Raw genomic sequence first — 15,338 nt, 5'->3', positions numbered from 1 at the left:
AGAATCTATCTTTATAGGTTAGTTCATCAGTCAATTAATATTTATATTACACACAAAGGTGAGCATATGAACACATATGTTCCCTTCAGGCTGGGCATGTTATTTACATGGACAATTTAACTATATACAAAGTCAAATTTGCTGCAGCAACAGGAGATCGCTTAGGGCCTGCTTAGGGCCACTTTCAGGAAGTGTAGGTATAGGTATGGCAAAATGGGTGGAACTGTGTAATTCACATGGTCACAGCAGTCACTGAATAATTCTGAATTCCATTCACCCACTTCTTGCTAATTACTCCAAAATCAGATGGAAGTTTGATCTTGGCAAATTATTATCTATATGCCATTCATAATTTATTCTACTAGAAGAATGCAAATTATATTTATTTAGTTATTTATTTATTTATTAAATTTGTATGCTGCCCATCTCCCCTCAACAGGTGACTCTGGGCAGCCAACAGTTAAAAACAAAGACCCCATCAATAATTAAAAATACCCCATAAATAATTAAAATAAATTAATCCATTAAAAATCAAGTATAAAAAACAAACCCTGTACATAAATACTAAAAACATTCAAGATGCCGGGGGTGGGGGGCAAGATCAATGACCACAAGCCATTTCCACTAGTGCGAGCCCCCATCCGGCCCCCAGGCCTTCTGGCATAGACAACGAATACACAATGCCCTGGTGATATATTTCTGAGATCTTCCTCCTCCTAAACACACCTCCATTACTCAGAACAAGACTGTACCACTCAGCTACAGAAGCCTCCACTACAAATTTACCTCTTCATTCACCAACAAGCCACGTACAAAGTCATCCCGAGTTTGATAATCAAAGTTATCCGTAAACAACTCAGCCACCTACAAAAGAACAAAAATAGCTGATTTTATACAACTTAAATTTTATAATTCTGTTTGAACCAAGACCAACATGCCAACAGAATTTCAACCTTTGGCACAAGGAACTATGCATGCGTCTCTTCATTCCTTACCAAGCATAACTGTAGACTCAAGTGCCCAGAGGAACATGTTTGGCACTGTATGGAAAGATTTTCCAGCTATTGTACTTGGTAGGCTTCCAAGCTCAGGCATGTTTCTGTCTTCGGGCTTCTTATATTCTGGCCTGCCCACGGTTTGCCCAAGCACCCTGCCTCTCTTGAGTTTTCTATGTTGGGAGCCATCATGTCAAAACAACAGGAGGAGGCTACCTTTTCGGATCACAGTTTCTCCCAGTGCCCTGCATGGGATCTGCAATGGTGGTGAGTGATGTTTTGTGCAGGGCTGTCAGTTATGGGCTATTTTTTCTGCATAAATGGGAAAGTGGAAGGGATGGGAATGCCTAAGGTACGACTGGAACTTTAAAGCCTCTGCAAGGCTTACACATTTGCCTCCTCAGAAGAAAACCACTGGTCTGAACATTCCAGCCCCACACACTCTGGGGGCACCAAACTCAGTCCTGAGGTCCACTTTCAAAATCATCATAGAAATTGGGGTTTGCCTCTATTTCAGCAGACCCACTACATTCAAGAGAGTGTTTTTTCAAACCAGGATGCAGTTACCCCATCAAATGGCCTACAAAGTAAACCCTTGCCAGGAAGTTTTAAAGCTACAGTATGTATTGTTGTATACAAGCACCACAAATTAAAATAAAAAATAGCGAAAACCCAGACACCACCACCAATACAAGAATGGTTGTTAAAACTGATGGAAATGGCAGAAAATGATAAACTGATTTGTTTATTAAAAGAAAATTCAAATAATTATTACCTTAAAGAATGGAAACCATTGATGGACTATTTGCAAAATGCAGGCAGGGCGAAGCTTACATGGGGATTTGAAGATTAGATTATAAATGTAACGGGATATGTTTTGACAAAGAATTATTCCTACTTAATGCATTAAAAACTAGCACTTATGACATTCTTATTATTCTTAAGACCAGAGATAGATTGGAAGCTATCTATTTTTCATGTCTTTTTTCTTTTTCTTTTACTTTATCTCACTTTTTCTTTTCCTTTTCTTTATAATTTGTATTTTCAATTTTCTTTTTCATTTCTAACTTTTAACTTTGTAATCTTAAAAACTTAATAAAATACTATTTAAATAAATAAAATAAAAAATAAAAAAAATCAAGCAATCTTCCTGGAACAGTAATGTGTTATCCTCTTAACACTGGTATTGAGAGGATAAGACAAGACCCACTGGGTAGAAGCTTAACAGAGAGATCCAAACTTGAAATAAGGAGGAACTTCCTGAGCATGAGAACTATTAAGCAGTGGAACAGCCTCCCTCCTGGAGCCATGGGTGCTCCATCGCTGGAAGTTTTCAAGAAAAGACTGGATAGCCATTTGTCCTACAGTGGGCAGGAAGTTAGACTAGAAGACCTTCAAGATCCTTCCTGATCCTTTGATTTTACAATTCTACTCTAATTCCACTTAGCAGAACTTTACTTATTATTTTCAGTGTCTCTCTCTCTCTCTCCGGACAGATTCAACTTGCCCGCCCACCCCCCAGCTCTGGAGAAACCAAAAGCCCTTCCTGTTTGCTTCACAGTGGACAGCAAGATAACCACTCTACTTTACCGCACACATTACTCAGCAAGATACTGCTTATAATATGGTGCGGTGCAAGAAGCTAATTCAGTTTTTATTAGTAGCTGACAGGATATTAACAGAAAATTTGGGGGAAAAAATGTATCCTTTTTGGATGAGATGTACTTAAAATGCAGAAAATAGATTAGGTTGAAAAATCAACAGCAAGGAATCGTGAATCCCTAACAGATTATCTCCATCTCTGCCAATAACTTTTTGGGTAGAAATCTTTAATATTACAAATGTATTTATACATTATATGAGATCATTTTGTGGCTGGTTTGTTTCCAGCTTCCAACCTGATCCAGTCAACTATGGTTAAGCAAATGATAGCTTGGCATGATGAGAGAACATAGCCAACCATAACCTGCTCCTAATTCCTGATGCTTTTCAAACAACATACCTGTGGAGAACAGATGCTAATATGGCAATCTAGCAAATCGTTCCGTACTTGCACTTCTTCAATTTTGCTCTGAAACAAGCTCTAGAACAAAAAGAATATAGTGAAGACTGATATATTCATTCACTGCCAAAGCTACTCCCTGCTAACTGGGCATTTCGGTGTGAAAAATGGGGCCGGAGAAGAGTGTAGAGCAGACCATGGGGGAAAATCACACAACACCCACCCAGCACAAAACAATCAGCTTAGCAAATTCCAGCTCAATTTCTAACAAGTAAAATGAGATTTCAAAAAGACCCACTTCCTTTCTGCTTCCAAAAACAGCTCTGTGTGTTGGAAAGTAGCACTAGTCAAGAACACAGAAGCAACATGCTCATTTTCTGGAGAAAAATTTAAGCTGCCTCCTGCTAAAGGTCACCATTAGTCCAACAGCTTAGCATGCTCGTCTGCCTGGCAATAGTTCCCAGGAATTCAAAGAAGGCAACCCATTTTTTCCCCATTTTAATTGCAACCTAATATTCTTTAAATGGAGAGATGCTATTGACTGAACTTGTGTCTTTAAAGCAAGTGTCCCATCAATGAAGTCTGGCTCTCACTAACAATGAGGGTTTCCTTCATTTCCCCAGTTATATGGGCTTGTCTAACAGAGTGGAGAATCAGCTACACCATCATCACACTTGTTCATCTTTTGTTGGTGCTTGCATTCAAACTCATAAAGCTATCCCAAGAGGACAGTGAAGCAAAACTCAAGCTTGCTACCTCTTAGAAGTAGAACATTTTCATATTCATCCATCCACTGACCCTACACTGGACATCAGCAATCCAAGCCTGATGTAGAATGAATTGCCCAAGGCCACCAACCAACCCAAGACAGAGCTGGTATTTAAAATACAATTCCTACTCTAATCCAGGAAACATCACTGCTTCCCTGGCCATTAATTCATGGCAAAACCGGCTGTTTGACTCTTGCTCTCTGGTTCACACACCATAGGAAAACAGAAGTGCTTCAGCCCTTGTGTTCTCTGATAGTGTAGCACTCGTTTTGTAGCACTGTCCATGACAAGGATGATGTCATCTTCCTGACATCGGGCTCGGTGACCTGGCGAACACTCTTGGAAAATCATCGTCATCACAGACACGTTCTTCTCCAACTTACGCCGTGTCCTGTACCAGGAGAGGGGGAGAAGATAAGTTAAAAAAATAATAATAATTACAATCACAGAAGAGATAGCAGCAAATCATTCCAGCCAAAAGGGCCTTATACCTTTCTCTTGAACACCCACCTGTGTTCCTGTAAAGCTGTGGAAATATTAATATTGGACACCACATCTCCAGAGACAAGGATAAAGTCAGAACGAACAAGAGACTTGGCATCAACATCCCTCAACACGTCGCCAAGTGAGCGATAGAGGTCTGAGGTCACAAACCGCACAGTGTTTGGAGATGTCGGACAGCACCACTTAGAGTTTCTGAAGAAGAAAAAAATCAGAGACAGAAGCAACTGAATGAGAACCTCTGCAACAGGAAAGCACTGCAAAATGACTTGGCTTTTTGCCAAGACAAGTATATAAATAAATGGCATTATAAAACAGAGGGATCTGAAATATTGATATCAACACAGAAGTAGGTGAGCTTAAAGGCAAACTCCAATAGCTGCTGAGGAAAAAAAATGAAATAACTAGGAAAGATATAGAAAAAATTAAAGTTTCAGAGATGATTCCATAGCCATTTAGAATTCTTCCCCCCACAACAAAATCTCCAGCAGCACCCGTCTAGCAGCATTTTGCTGTACTACAGTGTGTATACAGTGAACATTGCGAGCTGCCAGGGTTTCAAAACTCCATGCTTAATTTACAACCCTGAACTCACAGAATCCTGAAATTTGAGAATGGACCTCCCATCTGCTGACACACTTTATAGAATCTCTTTAAGTTGTTACAGAGGGAGGGAGATTTTATTCTTGTAAAAATTTGAGGGAATTTGATGTGCAATGAGGGCAGAACAGAAATGAGGAACAATAGTTTACTAAGTGAAGGATATCGTTCCAAACTTCCAGTTCCAACTCTCTGAGTTTTTTAGCACCAATTCCAACAGGTGTTTTAGCTCTTTCCTATACAGCCCTCTGTGTAGCCCTGTGTAGGATAAATGGTTATTATAAAGCAAAAGAAAGGTCAAGACTGATAGTGTGCACAGTCTGCTAAATTTTGCATTCTATGGCAAGAATACAGCCATCATATTCTACAACCAGGGTAGAGAATTACAGTTCATCTCATTCTCTAGAACTTCCATCTGTACATTTGCCTTGTAAGACAGAGATTGTAGCACATACCTAACACATTCTCGGGACTAGCAAAAATCAGACCAAGAGTTTTCATATACTTTTGTATAGTTCCAACAAAATATTTTGGCAAACTGAGCAAGAATCCTTTACTGACTGCAGCTTCTCTACCTCCAGTTCCCATTTTTACATAAACTAACCCCTGTTCAGCAACCTTGAGTACCCAACCGCTCTGAAATAATGGAAGGAGGAGAGAGCTGAGAGAGGGAAATAAGAAAGGAAAGTCCTAATGCCCGAAGTATTTCTGAATGCCTTAGAGTTGTCTTTCATGCTGCTTCTGTTCTAAAATTCAAGAAATAAAGCCTGCATTTTTATATACATTAAGCCGTTCTGGAAATAGCAGAATTTTCTTCCAAGTGAAAATGTAGACTTCAGTAAAAGTTCTCCACATGTGGGAAAGTTGTAATTGTAATTTAAAGCCTCTGGTGCTTGCAGTCACATTCATTCTCATTCTCTCTCCCCCCCCCCCTTTCCTATATTCAGCTAAAGTATATTTAGGTGATGTCTATACACACGAGCTGCTAATAGTTATTCTGATCCATAAATTAAGGCATTATTCCTTATGCATACATAAATACTAGCTTTGTAACATACATATCTTTACATTTATCTACCTGAACAGAGCATCAAGGGAGATGCACAAACTGTTCAGCCCAACTGAATTATTTTTAATATAGTTTGATTGCCAAGTGGAGTGGAATGAGTAGTTATTTGAGATTGGCATGAGATACAAAGGCGCTTTTGTCTAAACGTTGCTCCCAGCCAGGAAGCTCTCTGTGCAAGTTTCCTTAAAACAGAAAGAGTTTCACAGAACCATCCACTGGGTTTAATTATTTAGCCTTGTCAATGGATATGTTTCTTGCAGACTTGTGGGAAGCGAGGATTGGTTCCTTATGACTTTTTCACTCAAAGCCAATTCTCTTCCCATACCACTGCCAGATCATACACTGCCTTGGTTTCTACCTATCTTCAACCTGGGCACCTTGCCCAGGGTTGACTTCAGGTCTCAGAACTCCCAGGCCAGCATGGCCATTGCTAAGAATTCTGGGGGTTGGAGTGCAAACATCTGGAAGGCACCAAAATCAGAAAAGGCTGCACTAAACGGTAGCACAATTGACAAGTTCAGCTTCTACCCTTTTAGTGCAAGTTCATGTAACTAATCACTATTCTGAGCTACACAACATAAAGGTTCAAGCCTCCTGTTTTAAGGAGGGTGCTGGCAGACTGGAGTGTATTTAAAGGATAACAAAGATGGCGAGTGGATTGTTCTAAAAAGCTGGCTATGTTTAGACTGAGTAGGGAAGATTAAGGAGATACTTGTTCTCAATAGCTCTATAGGACAAGTTAAGTCTGGAATGGCAATGAAGCAGATTCTCCCTAAAGATGAAACCTCCTTAATGGTGAGAAGTGTTCAACATTGGAAAACAAGGGTGGTGGATCTGTTCCAAAGTTGAGATCTCCTCTACTGGAAGCATTTATGGAGGAATGGATGGCCAGTTACCAGTGATGCTGTAGCTGCAAAGTTTGCACTAAGTGAAGGTAATACTAGGTGATCCTCAAGGTCTCCTTCAACTCTAAAAGGTGTTGATTCTACAAAAGCTGACAAAACCATAAGCTACTGTAATTATAGTACGTCCATATCCAGGGTCCAACGAGTCTTTCTCATGCCTATCCCAACACATTATGCCACTTGGTTACATCTATTCAATGACAATCATCCATCTGTCCTCAGCCACCTCAAACTCCGAGAGACGAAAGGCAAAGGGAAGACGCTCCTTTCTTGGAGAGACCAAGAAAATGGCTGCTCTTACTGTATATGTTCCTTGATCTCTGCTGACTTCCAGCAGCAAAAGACGAAGGTTTCCTCCACCCCAGTTGCAGTTAGGAATTCCAGGGTATAATCTATCATGGCCACATTTGCCAGAGGAACCAGAGCCTAGGGAAGCAAAGAAAAGTCAGCCAAAAAACAACCACACTATAATCTACAGTTCTGCTTATAGTTAAGATTCACATAATCCTTCCAATAAAATAACAAGCAGCACGGGAGATGCAGTATTCATTAAACATGGGTGGCCTTTTCAAAAATAGCATCCATGGGGAAAATTGTTAGAAATTGGACTGCAACCAGGGGACTGCCTTAAACCAGGGATAGACAAACTGGTGCCTATAGCTCTCTCAGTCCCTTTGCCTCTGCCAATGCTCTTGGGGCTGATGTTGAAGTCCAAAGCATTTGAAAGATACCAGGCTGAGTACCCCCATGTTGTATTTTTTCTTCCCATGCTTGCAAGAACACATACATACCCATGTGATTTTATCACAGGAGGAAAACTGTTATTAGCACTTGTAAAGCTTCCGTTCCAGGACAAATGTTTGTCTGGGCATAGCATGAAAAGAAAGAGTTTATTTCCCTTCACATTTAGATGTTCCCTGCTGCTATTTCAAGAGACAAAGAAATACTGTATAACCACACATTTAACATCCTTTTGTTCCTGAAATTAATAAATTAATAAAATTCAGATAACTGAAACAGTCTTGTCTACCTATAGCTTGCTGGAATAATGTTTTACCCTTTCCAGTAGTGTTAAATATATTTATACACTATATTTGTAAAATAGAGTATTTATATAATAGGAAAAATGGCTCCCAAGACAGGTAACAATGATATGAAGAGGATAAAACATTCAGTCAAAAACACATCAATAAAAAGTTGCAAACCTTCGAACAGACAATTACAATACAGTAATTTCAAATGAATCAGCAAAAAGACCAAAATGCAGTCTTCTAAAAATTTATTTCCTGTGATATAAAAGCAATAAAGAGGAAATTATGGAAGAAACTTGTAGGAATTCCAAAACGCAGAACCATGGCCTGAAATCACAAACTTTCTGTCATTTTTTCAGGAGGAGTTAAAGATGGAACTTTTCACCAGTGGCCATGCCAGCAAATCTGCTGGGAGATGTGGGCCAACAACAGAAGTTCCCCGTCCCTGCACATACCCAGACGTAGAGGTGAAAGGAAAACAAAAAATAAAAAACCAAATCCAGGGGCATATGCCCTCTATTTCTAAAAGTAAAAAGCAAAGTATGTCTTCAAATTGAACTCTGCCCCGATGACTTGCATCCATTTAGTTTTCTTGACAAGGTTAGAGAAGTGCTTTGGCAGAGCTGATTTTTTTTTTTTTTTAATTTCCCAGTCTGGCCAAGAGCCCTGGAATTCCCAGGAAGTCTCCCATCCAAGTATGACCCACAGCCACCCATGCTTGGTTTCCTAGATCAGGCAAGATCAGGTAAGGGCTACCACCTGACAACACTGCCACTTTGATCAATAAAATAAACACTCTTCAATCTTCTTGTTACCAAATTAATTAAAAACAAGTATACTGAGTGTATACTTATGCTAAAGATGCCTTTTTGAGGACAACAGGCCACTTCACATGTCCCACCTATGGCTTAGTCCAGTGTTTCTCAACCGTGGCAACTTTCAGATGGGTGGACTTCAACTCCCAGAATTCTCCCAGAATTAAATAATGTTTCTGGAAAAAATTTGTTCCAGTGCTCCCTCTCTACTTTTATGGACCCTGATCTGGACAGGCTACTCAAGAGTCAAGTGAGGTCATTGGAAAGGAAAACGCTCCCAGCCCTGACTGAAGCCAATATTCAATTTTGCCAGATAACATCACAACACACTAATAAGAAATGCATGAGCTGGTATAAATTTGTGCCATGTCATTTTCCAGGGTTTGGTTCAGTAACTTTTCCTTAATGCAACATTCAGTTTGTTGCATCTTTTTATTACTGTAATTTTGTGATCAGAATCATAAAACAATGCTTCCCAGGATATATCCAGGAACAACTCTTGCTATTTTCAGTCCACCCACATAAATAAATTACAAGATGATCTTTGCTCTGAACATTTGACACCATCCCGACAACCGAGAAGCCATAGCCTCCAGTATCTGGCCATAAAAGGTTCTTGGCCAGACAGGCTGGTCATTATAACCCAATAAAGTTTGGCTCCTGGTGAGTCCATGGAGACATCTGTGTAGCTGCCTTGGCAACAAGGCAAGAGGAGTTTGCCATTGCCATCATGGACACTCGTTGTCCACATTCCAATCTGGCCTACAGCCTTGGAATTCCCTTGAAGCCTCCCAAGTGAGCCCAACCCTGCTCAGCTTCTAAGCCCAGATATGGCTGGTCAGCTGCTGTCGCCTGCTGAGATACAGCTTTTTATAAGCTTGCCCTTTCTTCTTCTTTGGTGATAAAGGCATAATTTCCGCATTCTCCTTGTAATGAATATAATAACAGCTGCCCCAACATTGTCATTTAAAGATGCTGTTGCAATTGGGTAGAGGGGAAAAAAAAAAACACAGGCATGAAGAGCATTTTTCAAAAAAACAAAAATCCAGCCATAGTCTGGATTCAATATTTATTTCTGTTCTCCATAAAATCTCATCTGGACCATTAATACCTCTCAACCAATTATTGAATTAGCTCTTCCATGCATTCCCTGACTAAGGGTTTTATTCCTCAAAGTCTAGACAAGCTTTTGCTAGAAACCTCTGCATCTACTTTTGTTTAAATCGAAGAATTTTTATTCACAAGGATCCTGGGAAAGGATACAACATCACACTCTTGCTTCAATAAATGTTCCTTTTACATGTAGTTGTAAGAGCAATCACATTTTAGGCATCAAAAGGCAATCTTATCACACTAACTCACTGCTCCTAGCACACAATGCCTACATCACTATTAAATAGCATTCAAAATGCCTACTACTGCAAAATGTGTTTTCTTTAACTCCAACCAGGGCTTGGTGTTGATCTCCCCTTCATTCTACCCCCCTTCATATATTGTTGGTTTTCACAGCCACTTTCTATCACCCATACGGTGTTACAGCTGAGCAGTTCATCTAGATCAGTGTTTCATAGCCTTGGCAACTGAAAGTTGCCAAGTTTGAAAAACACTGACCTAGAGGGCCACAGATTCCACAACCTTTTATTGTAATAAAGACTCCTGGTTTGGAGGGATTCTCCTGTATTCAAGTTAAGTCATAACAAAATGACCTGGTTTGTACCTAACTCTTTCTACTTTTAGTCTTAATCTTATGCGTTGCAGCTGAGGCAAAAGGGTAAAGTCTCCCTTGACTCAAATTTCACTCCAGATGACTACATGGACACACCCATGTTTCTTTGGCAACAATGCAGAAGCGGTTTGCCATTGTCTTCTTTTGTTTTTGGTTTTGCCCAATTTTCCATTCTAGCCTCTGGAATTTCTCTCGTAGCCTCTTCTCCAAGGGCCAAGAAGGTCTGACCCTGCCTAGCAACGCAGGCAACGTGGCAACATATGCCTTTTTTCAGCAATGGCCGCTAGCTCCATATTTGGTTTGGCAAAGAATATCAGAGCATCTTTAATGCTCTTGAGCAATGTCCCCACAACCATTTGTGAAAAGCTTTGGGAACATTATGCATTTCATTTTTCAGTGCACTGTACCACTTCCAGGTAGTTTCTGGGTACAGTTTGTGGGGCTATTATCATCTTTACATCTGTCAGTGGTATAGGCTCGATAATTTGAAGGAGTGCGCTTTCTCCCGTGCTCTTCCAATTTTTCCTGAACTCCACAAGAATCAGTAGGATGCCTTTCAGAAGTTAAAATTGGCTCAACTCCCTTCCTTCAAATCCTAGCAACAACAACTTTAACCCAATCAAATCCTGCACAGTATCTGGAAGTGACACTGCCTACAAACTGAAAACATGCACTCCAGAAATCTCTTCTCACAAAACCATCTTGCAATATTCACTGAGATGTGAAAATACCTTTTGGAACTAAATGATGGGAATAGCAACCCCACAGAAGCAATCACTGTGATGTACTTCCTTGTGATGGCAGTAGGAGAATTTCAAAACTTCCAGGAGGACTGCTCAAGAGCTGGCTGAGTTCCTTTTCTTACATAAAAGCTTCTCCTGAGCCTTTAAAAAATTATATTAATAGATGCTTAATTGGGTGTTTTTACTAGCTGTAGACAGAAATGTCTAATCAGCAATTAATTCTGTGCAGGATAAGCTGGTTGCTACCAAAGACAATCTAGCAAAGCCTGTTTAGGTGCTGGCAGCAATGCAGAGTAAAAGTACTCCTAAATAATGGACATATTCACTTTCCTATATAGGACAACTCAAAAGGTGCCATACCTTCCACACCAGCTGTTGATTTCAGTGGAAAGACTGCTGGTCAAGAATCACAAAATTGCTGTATCAGAAGGATGAGCTCAACTGATAAATAAGATTTAACAAATGAATACTTTGACTGCAATGAACAAACAACTGAAATGCTTTCTGTTTTAAAAGATACTGCAGACATCCTGATACAAAGAGTGATGCTGAACTGAAAAAAAATGTCTAAGGGAAAAAATATACAACTGGGGAATTTGTTTAATTTGCATTGGAAAATGTTTGCAATTTGAGAAACACACTTCATGATTAACATGGGATGTAACGTTTTTTGCACAAAAAACACCCTGGAAGTTTTTCTACCTCCTACCACTGGATGCAGGAAAATTTAATTCAAGTTTGTACTTAGGCAATCTCATTACAGAGGCAACACCGAATTACAGTACTTGCAAAGTAGTGCATGCAATTATGGACAAGTGAATGAGGAAACTGACAAAGGTGGGCTTGGAAAACTTTGTCTAGACTCTGTTCCCATAACTGATATACTGTCGAAGGATGAAGCAAGTCCAATTTCATATTCCATAGTTACTGGTAAAAGTATATGAAAACACTAATGCTAGATATGAGTCCACAGAAAGACCAAAACCCTACAAATAGATTGCTTCTCCATAGAAAAGAACCTCCAAGTATCTGATTAGAGAAAACTGATTACCACTCAGAGAATAATATACATAGACTCTGTATTACTTACTTTACAGAATAAGATCACAAGACCACCCCTTCTTAGTCCAGCATTTTGTTTCTCACAGTAACTTACCAAATGCCCCTAGGCGTATTCCTCTCCTGCTATTGTAACCCTGCAAATGTTATTTGAAGGCACAGTGTCCACAACCCAGAGACAACACTGAATCTTCAAGACCAATAGTCTTTGCTAAACCTGTCCCTAATGAATTATCCAATCCTCTTCTAAACATACAAATTAGTGGTCACCATAAGTCTTATGGCAATAAATCCCACAGGTTAATGATGTTGTATGAAAAAGTTCTTTCTTTTGTCTGTTCCAAATTTCCTTCCACTCAGCCTCACTGGATGATGCTAATTCTAGTGTTGGAGAGAGGGAGAAAAACTTTATGCTTCACAATCATATCTGTCTCAGTTGCCTTTTTTCCAGGCTAAAGAGTTCCACGCATTCTAACCTTTTCTCAGAGTTCAGCAGAATGGTTGAGAGGGTTGCTAAACTGTCTCCATGAACTTAAACTTTTTTTCTGACTTCTAAAGATTTTAACTAAATAGATTAAATGAATTAGGTTCACAACAGTCTCATTTAAGAAGGGTTTATCCAGTACTGTACTTTAAATGTTGCAGCTGAAGAAAAAGTTGCTAGTTAGGATAACTACGGCATAAAAGAAGCTGGAGAACCAGCTTCGAAATCCTGCTTAGATAAGGTGCGAAGAACTTTTCTTTTTAAACCAAGAACATTCTTCTGCCCTGAACATATACAGAGACAGACCACTTATCCATTTAATTCAGTACTGTCTCTTCCAACTGGCAGGATTTTTTTAAATTCATTTTTAGATTTTTTTATCCCGCCTTTATTATTTTTTTATCAATAACTCAAGGCGGCGAACATACCTAATACTCCTGCCTCCTCCTATTTTCCCCATAACATCAATTCTCTGAACTGAGTTGGGCCCAAAGTCACCCAGCTGGCTTTCATGCCTAAGGCAGGACTAGAACTCAGTCTCCTGCTTTCTAGCCTGGTGCCTTAACCACTAGACCAAACTTGCTAGTACAAGATCCAAGTTTTCCAAAATGAAACTACCAGTCTTGGCTTCAAAACCAACCCCATCTGAAGACTTAATCAGATTTAAAACAAAAACAAAACTTAATTTCCTGACAGGTTTGGTATAGGTTGCGCTCATGTGATAAACTAAAGCCTGTTTTATTTTCTTTTTGCTGCCTTCAAGTCAGTCTTGACTCCTGGCAATTGCCTGGTTTGAGATAGAGCAACTGGCCCAAAGTCACCCAGCTGGCTTTCATGCCTGAGGCAGGATCATAATTCACGGTCTTGTTTTTATCCTGGTGCCTGTAACTACTACAGCAAACTGGCTCTCAAAACCGTATTTTAATCAGGGCTTATTAAATAAATGTTAAGTATATACAAGATGCTAAGTCAAACCATATTACGGCTTAGTGAAACTGACCACAGAAATTAGCAGTCTCACACTTAGTCAAGCAAATCAGCTACTGTTTTCCATTCATACAAAAGACAATTATTGCTTCAGCAGCTGGCTACCTGACACATAACTGGACAAATGAAATTGTGTCCAGCATAAAACAGACTTCTTATCTGACAGTTATCAAAAGCACAGACATTTGTAAAAAGATCAGTATGAATTATAAAACTGAGATTTCATCCAGTACAGATGTAATAGGCATTGAGAGTTGCCAGGCTGAATAAAATAAAGATTCTTCATACTTTAGCTTAAAAACAGATATACAGCATCAAAAGGCCAATTATATCACATCATCAACTGATTAGATGATGCAAAATTTTCAGGAACTTGGAGCACAAACTTGTCATAACACTAAGATCCCAGCTTCTGTGAGAAAATCACAAGTTATCTAACTACTTTGGATTCAAATTTAATACAACCTTTAATGAGTACAAGAATGCCTTAGGAGAACATGGAGAGGACACAAAAGAAACTGAAGGAAGGAAAAGGAAACTAAGGAAGTTTAGGAAGAAAGAACTAAAGACCAGGTGCGCTGTAAATAAAAGCTCAAGAAAGCAATCTTCTGAAAATCACTCCCTTGCTGATGTTTTGTCATAACTGCTCGATGACACAACGTATGTTTTGCATGCAGAAAAATCCCAGGTCCCATCAATCCCAATTCAAAGGGTCAGGGCACAGAGGCTGGGAAGGAACGGAGCTTCCATCGGTCAACATCGAGTGTCCAGATCTGTCAAGCTGTTGCCCTCCAAATGAGTTGGACTACACCTCCCATCATCCTCAGAAAGCCTAGTCACTGGTTGGCCACGAGAAGCGCTGTGGCAGAATACAGCTGAGCTGCGGACAGGCGTCCAGGTGCAACATCTAGAGCCTTCCAGATGTTAGATACAACTCCCTCAACCCACTGCCCCGGGCCAAGCTGGCAGGGGATGACGGGGCTCGAAGTCCAGAGCAAGAGGGCGCCGGGCTGCCTAGCAAAGGGACCCCGAGGGCCACGAGGGAGGAAGGGAGGCACTCGCTCACCCGCGGCCGGTCCTTGGAAATGGGAAAGAAGCGGCGGTTGAAGCTGTCGGCGACCAGGACGGCCTGCAGCGGAGGCGGTGGCTCCTCTTGGGGGTCCGACCCTCGCGAGCCCCCGGAGCCGGCGCCGCGCTTCCCAGCAGGGCCGCGGGACGCCATGGCGGCTCGCGCTGTCCCACGCGTTTGGGGCGCGCCTCTTCCGTTTCCGGAAGAAACCGGGGGAAGAGATGATGTCTCGCAGAGGACAAAAAGCCTTCGAACACAAACGTGGCCCACTGAAGCGAGGGGGGTTGGAGGGCGGTCTATAATTCGCATGCGCCGTTTGCGCGGACTGGAGTCGTCCAAGTTGAATGAAGACGAGTCTAACGCTGAATAGTATTTTAAGCAAGAAAAGCTGCTAAAATAACTGTCTAAAGCAGTGTTTTTCAAACTTGGCAACTATCTATCTATCACCTATCTAGTTTTTATTTTTTTATATTTTATTGTTTATATTTGTTTTTATTCTTTTAAAAAAATTAATATCAAATATATACAAATATATACAAATATAAATATTCAAAAATATCAAAAATATACAAATATATAAAA

At 40.2% G+C, this 15,338-nt stretch overlaps 1 protein-coding gene across 1 annotated transcript in view; it reads right to left on the bottom strand.

The window, feature by feature from the left end:
* Nucleotides 1-14,954, bottom strand: part of EIF2B5 (eukaryotic translation initiation factor 2B subunit epsilon) — a 30,333-nt gene extending 15,379 nt beyond the window's left edge. The window contains exons 1-6 of the mRNA XM_007431523.3: nt 14,754-14,954; nt 7,144-7,268; nt 4,278-4,463; nt 3,981-4,158; nt 2,998-3,078; nt 787-864 (exon numbers count right to left, since the gene is read on the bottom strand). Of these exons, the coding sequence (XP_007431585.2) occupies nt 787-864; nt 2,998-3,078; nt 3,981-4,158; nt 4,278-4,463; nt 7,144-7,268; nt 14,754-14,909 (804 nt within the window). The 5' untranslated portion in view covers nt 14,910-14,954. The remainder of the gene's footprint in view (nt 1-786; nt 865-2,997; nt 3,079-3,980; nt 4,159-4,277; nt 4,464-7,143; nt 7,269-14,753) is intronic.
* Nucleotides 14,955-15,338: the final 384 nt, after the last annotated feature.

This window comes from Python bivittatus, unplaced genomic scaffold (genome assembly GCF_059951505.1).
Source record: "Python bivittatus isolate LINGU-HERP-01145 unplaced genomic scaffold, Pbiv_v1 ctg000980_np1212, whole genome shotgun sequence".
Taxonomy (NCBI): domain Eukaryota; kingdom Metazoa; phylum Chordata; class Lepidosauria; order Squamata; family Pythonidae; genus Python; species Python bivittatus.
Note: the sequence above shows the minus strand (reverse complement) of the source record. Positions and strands in the feature narration are given on the sequence as shown.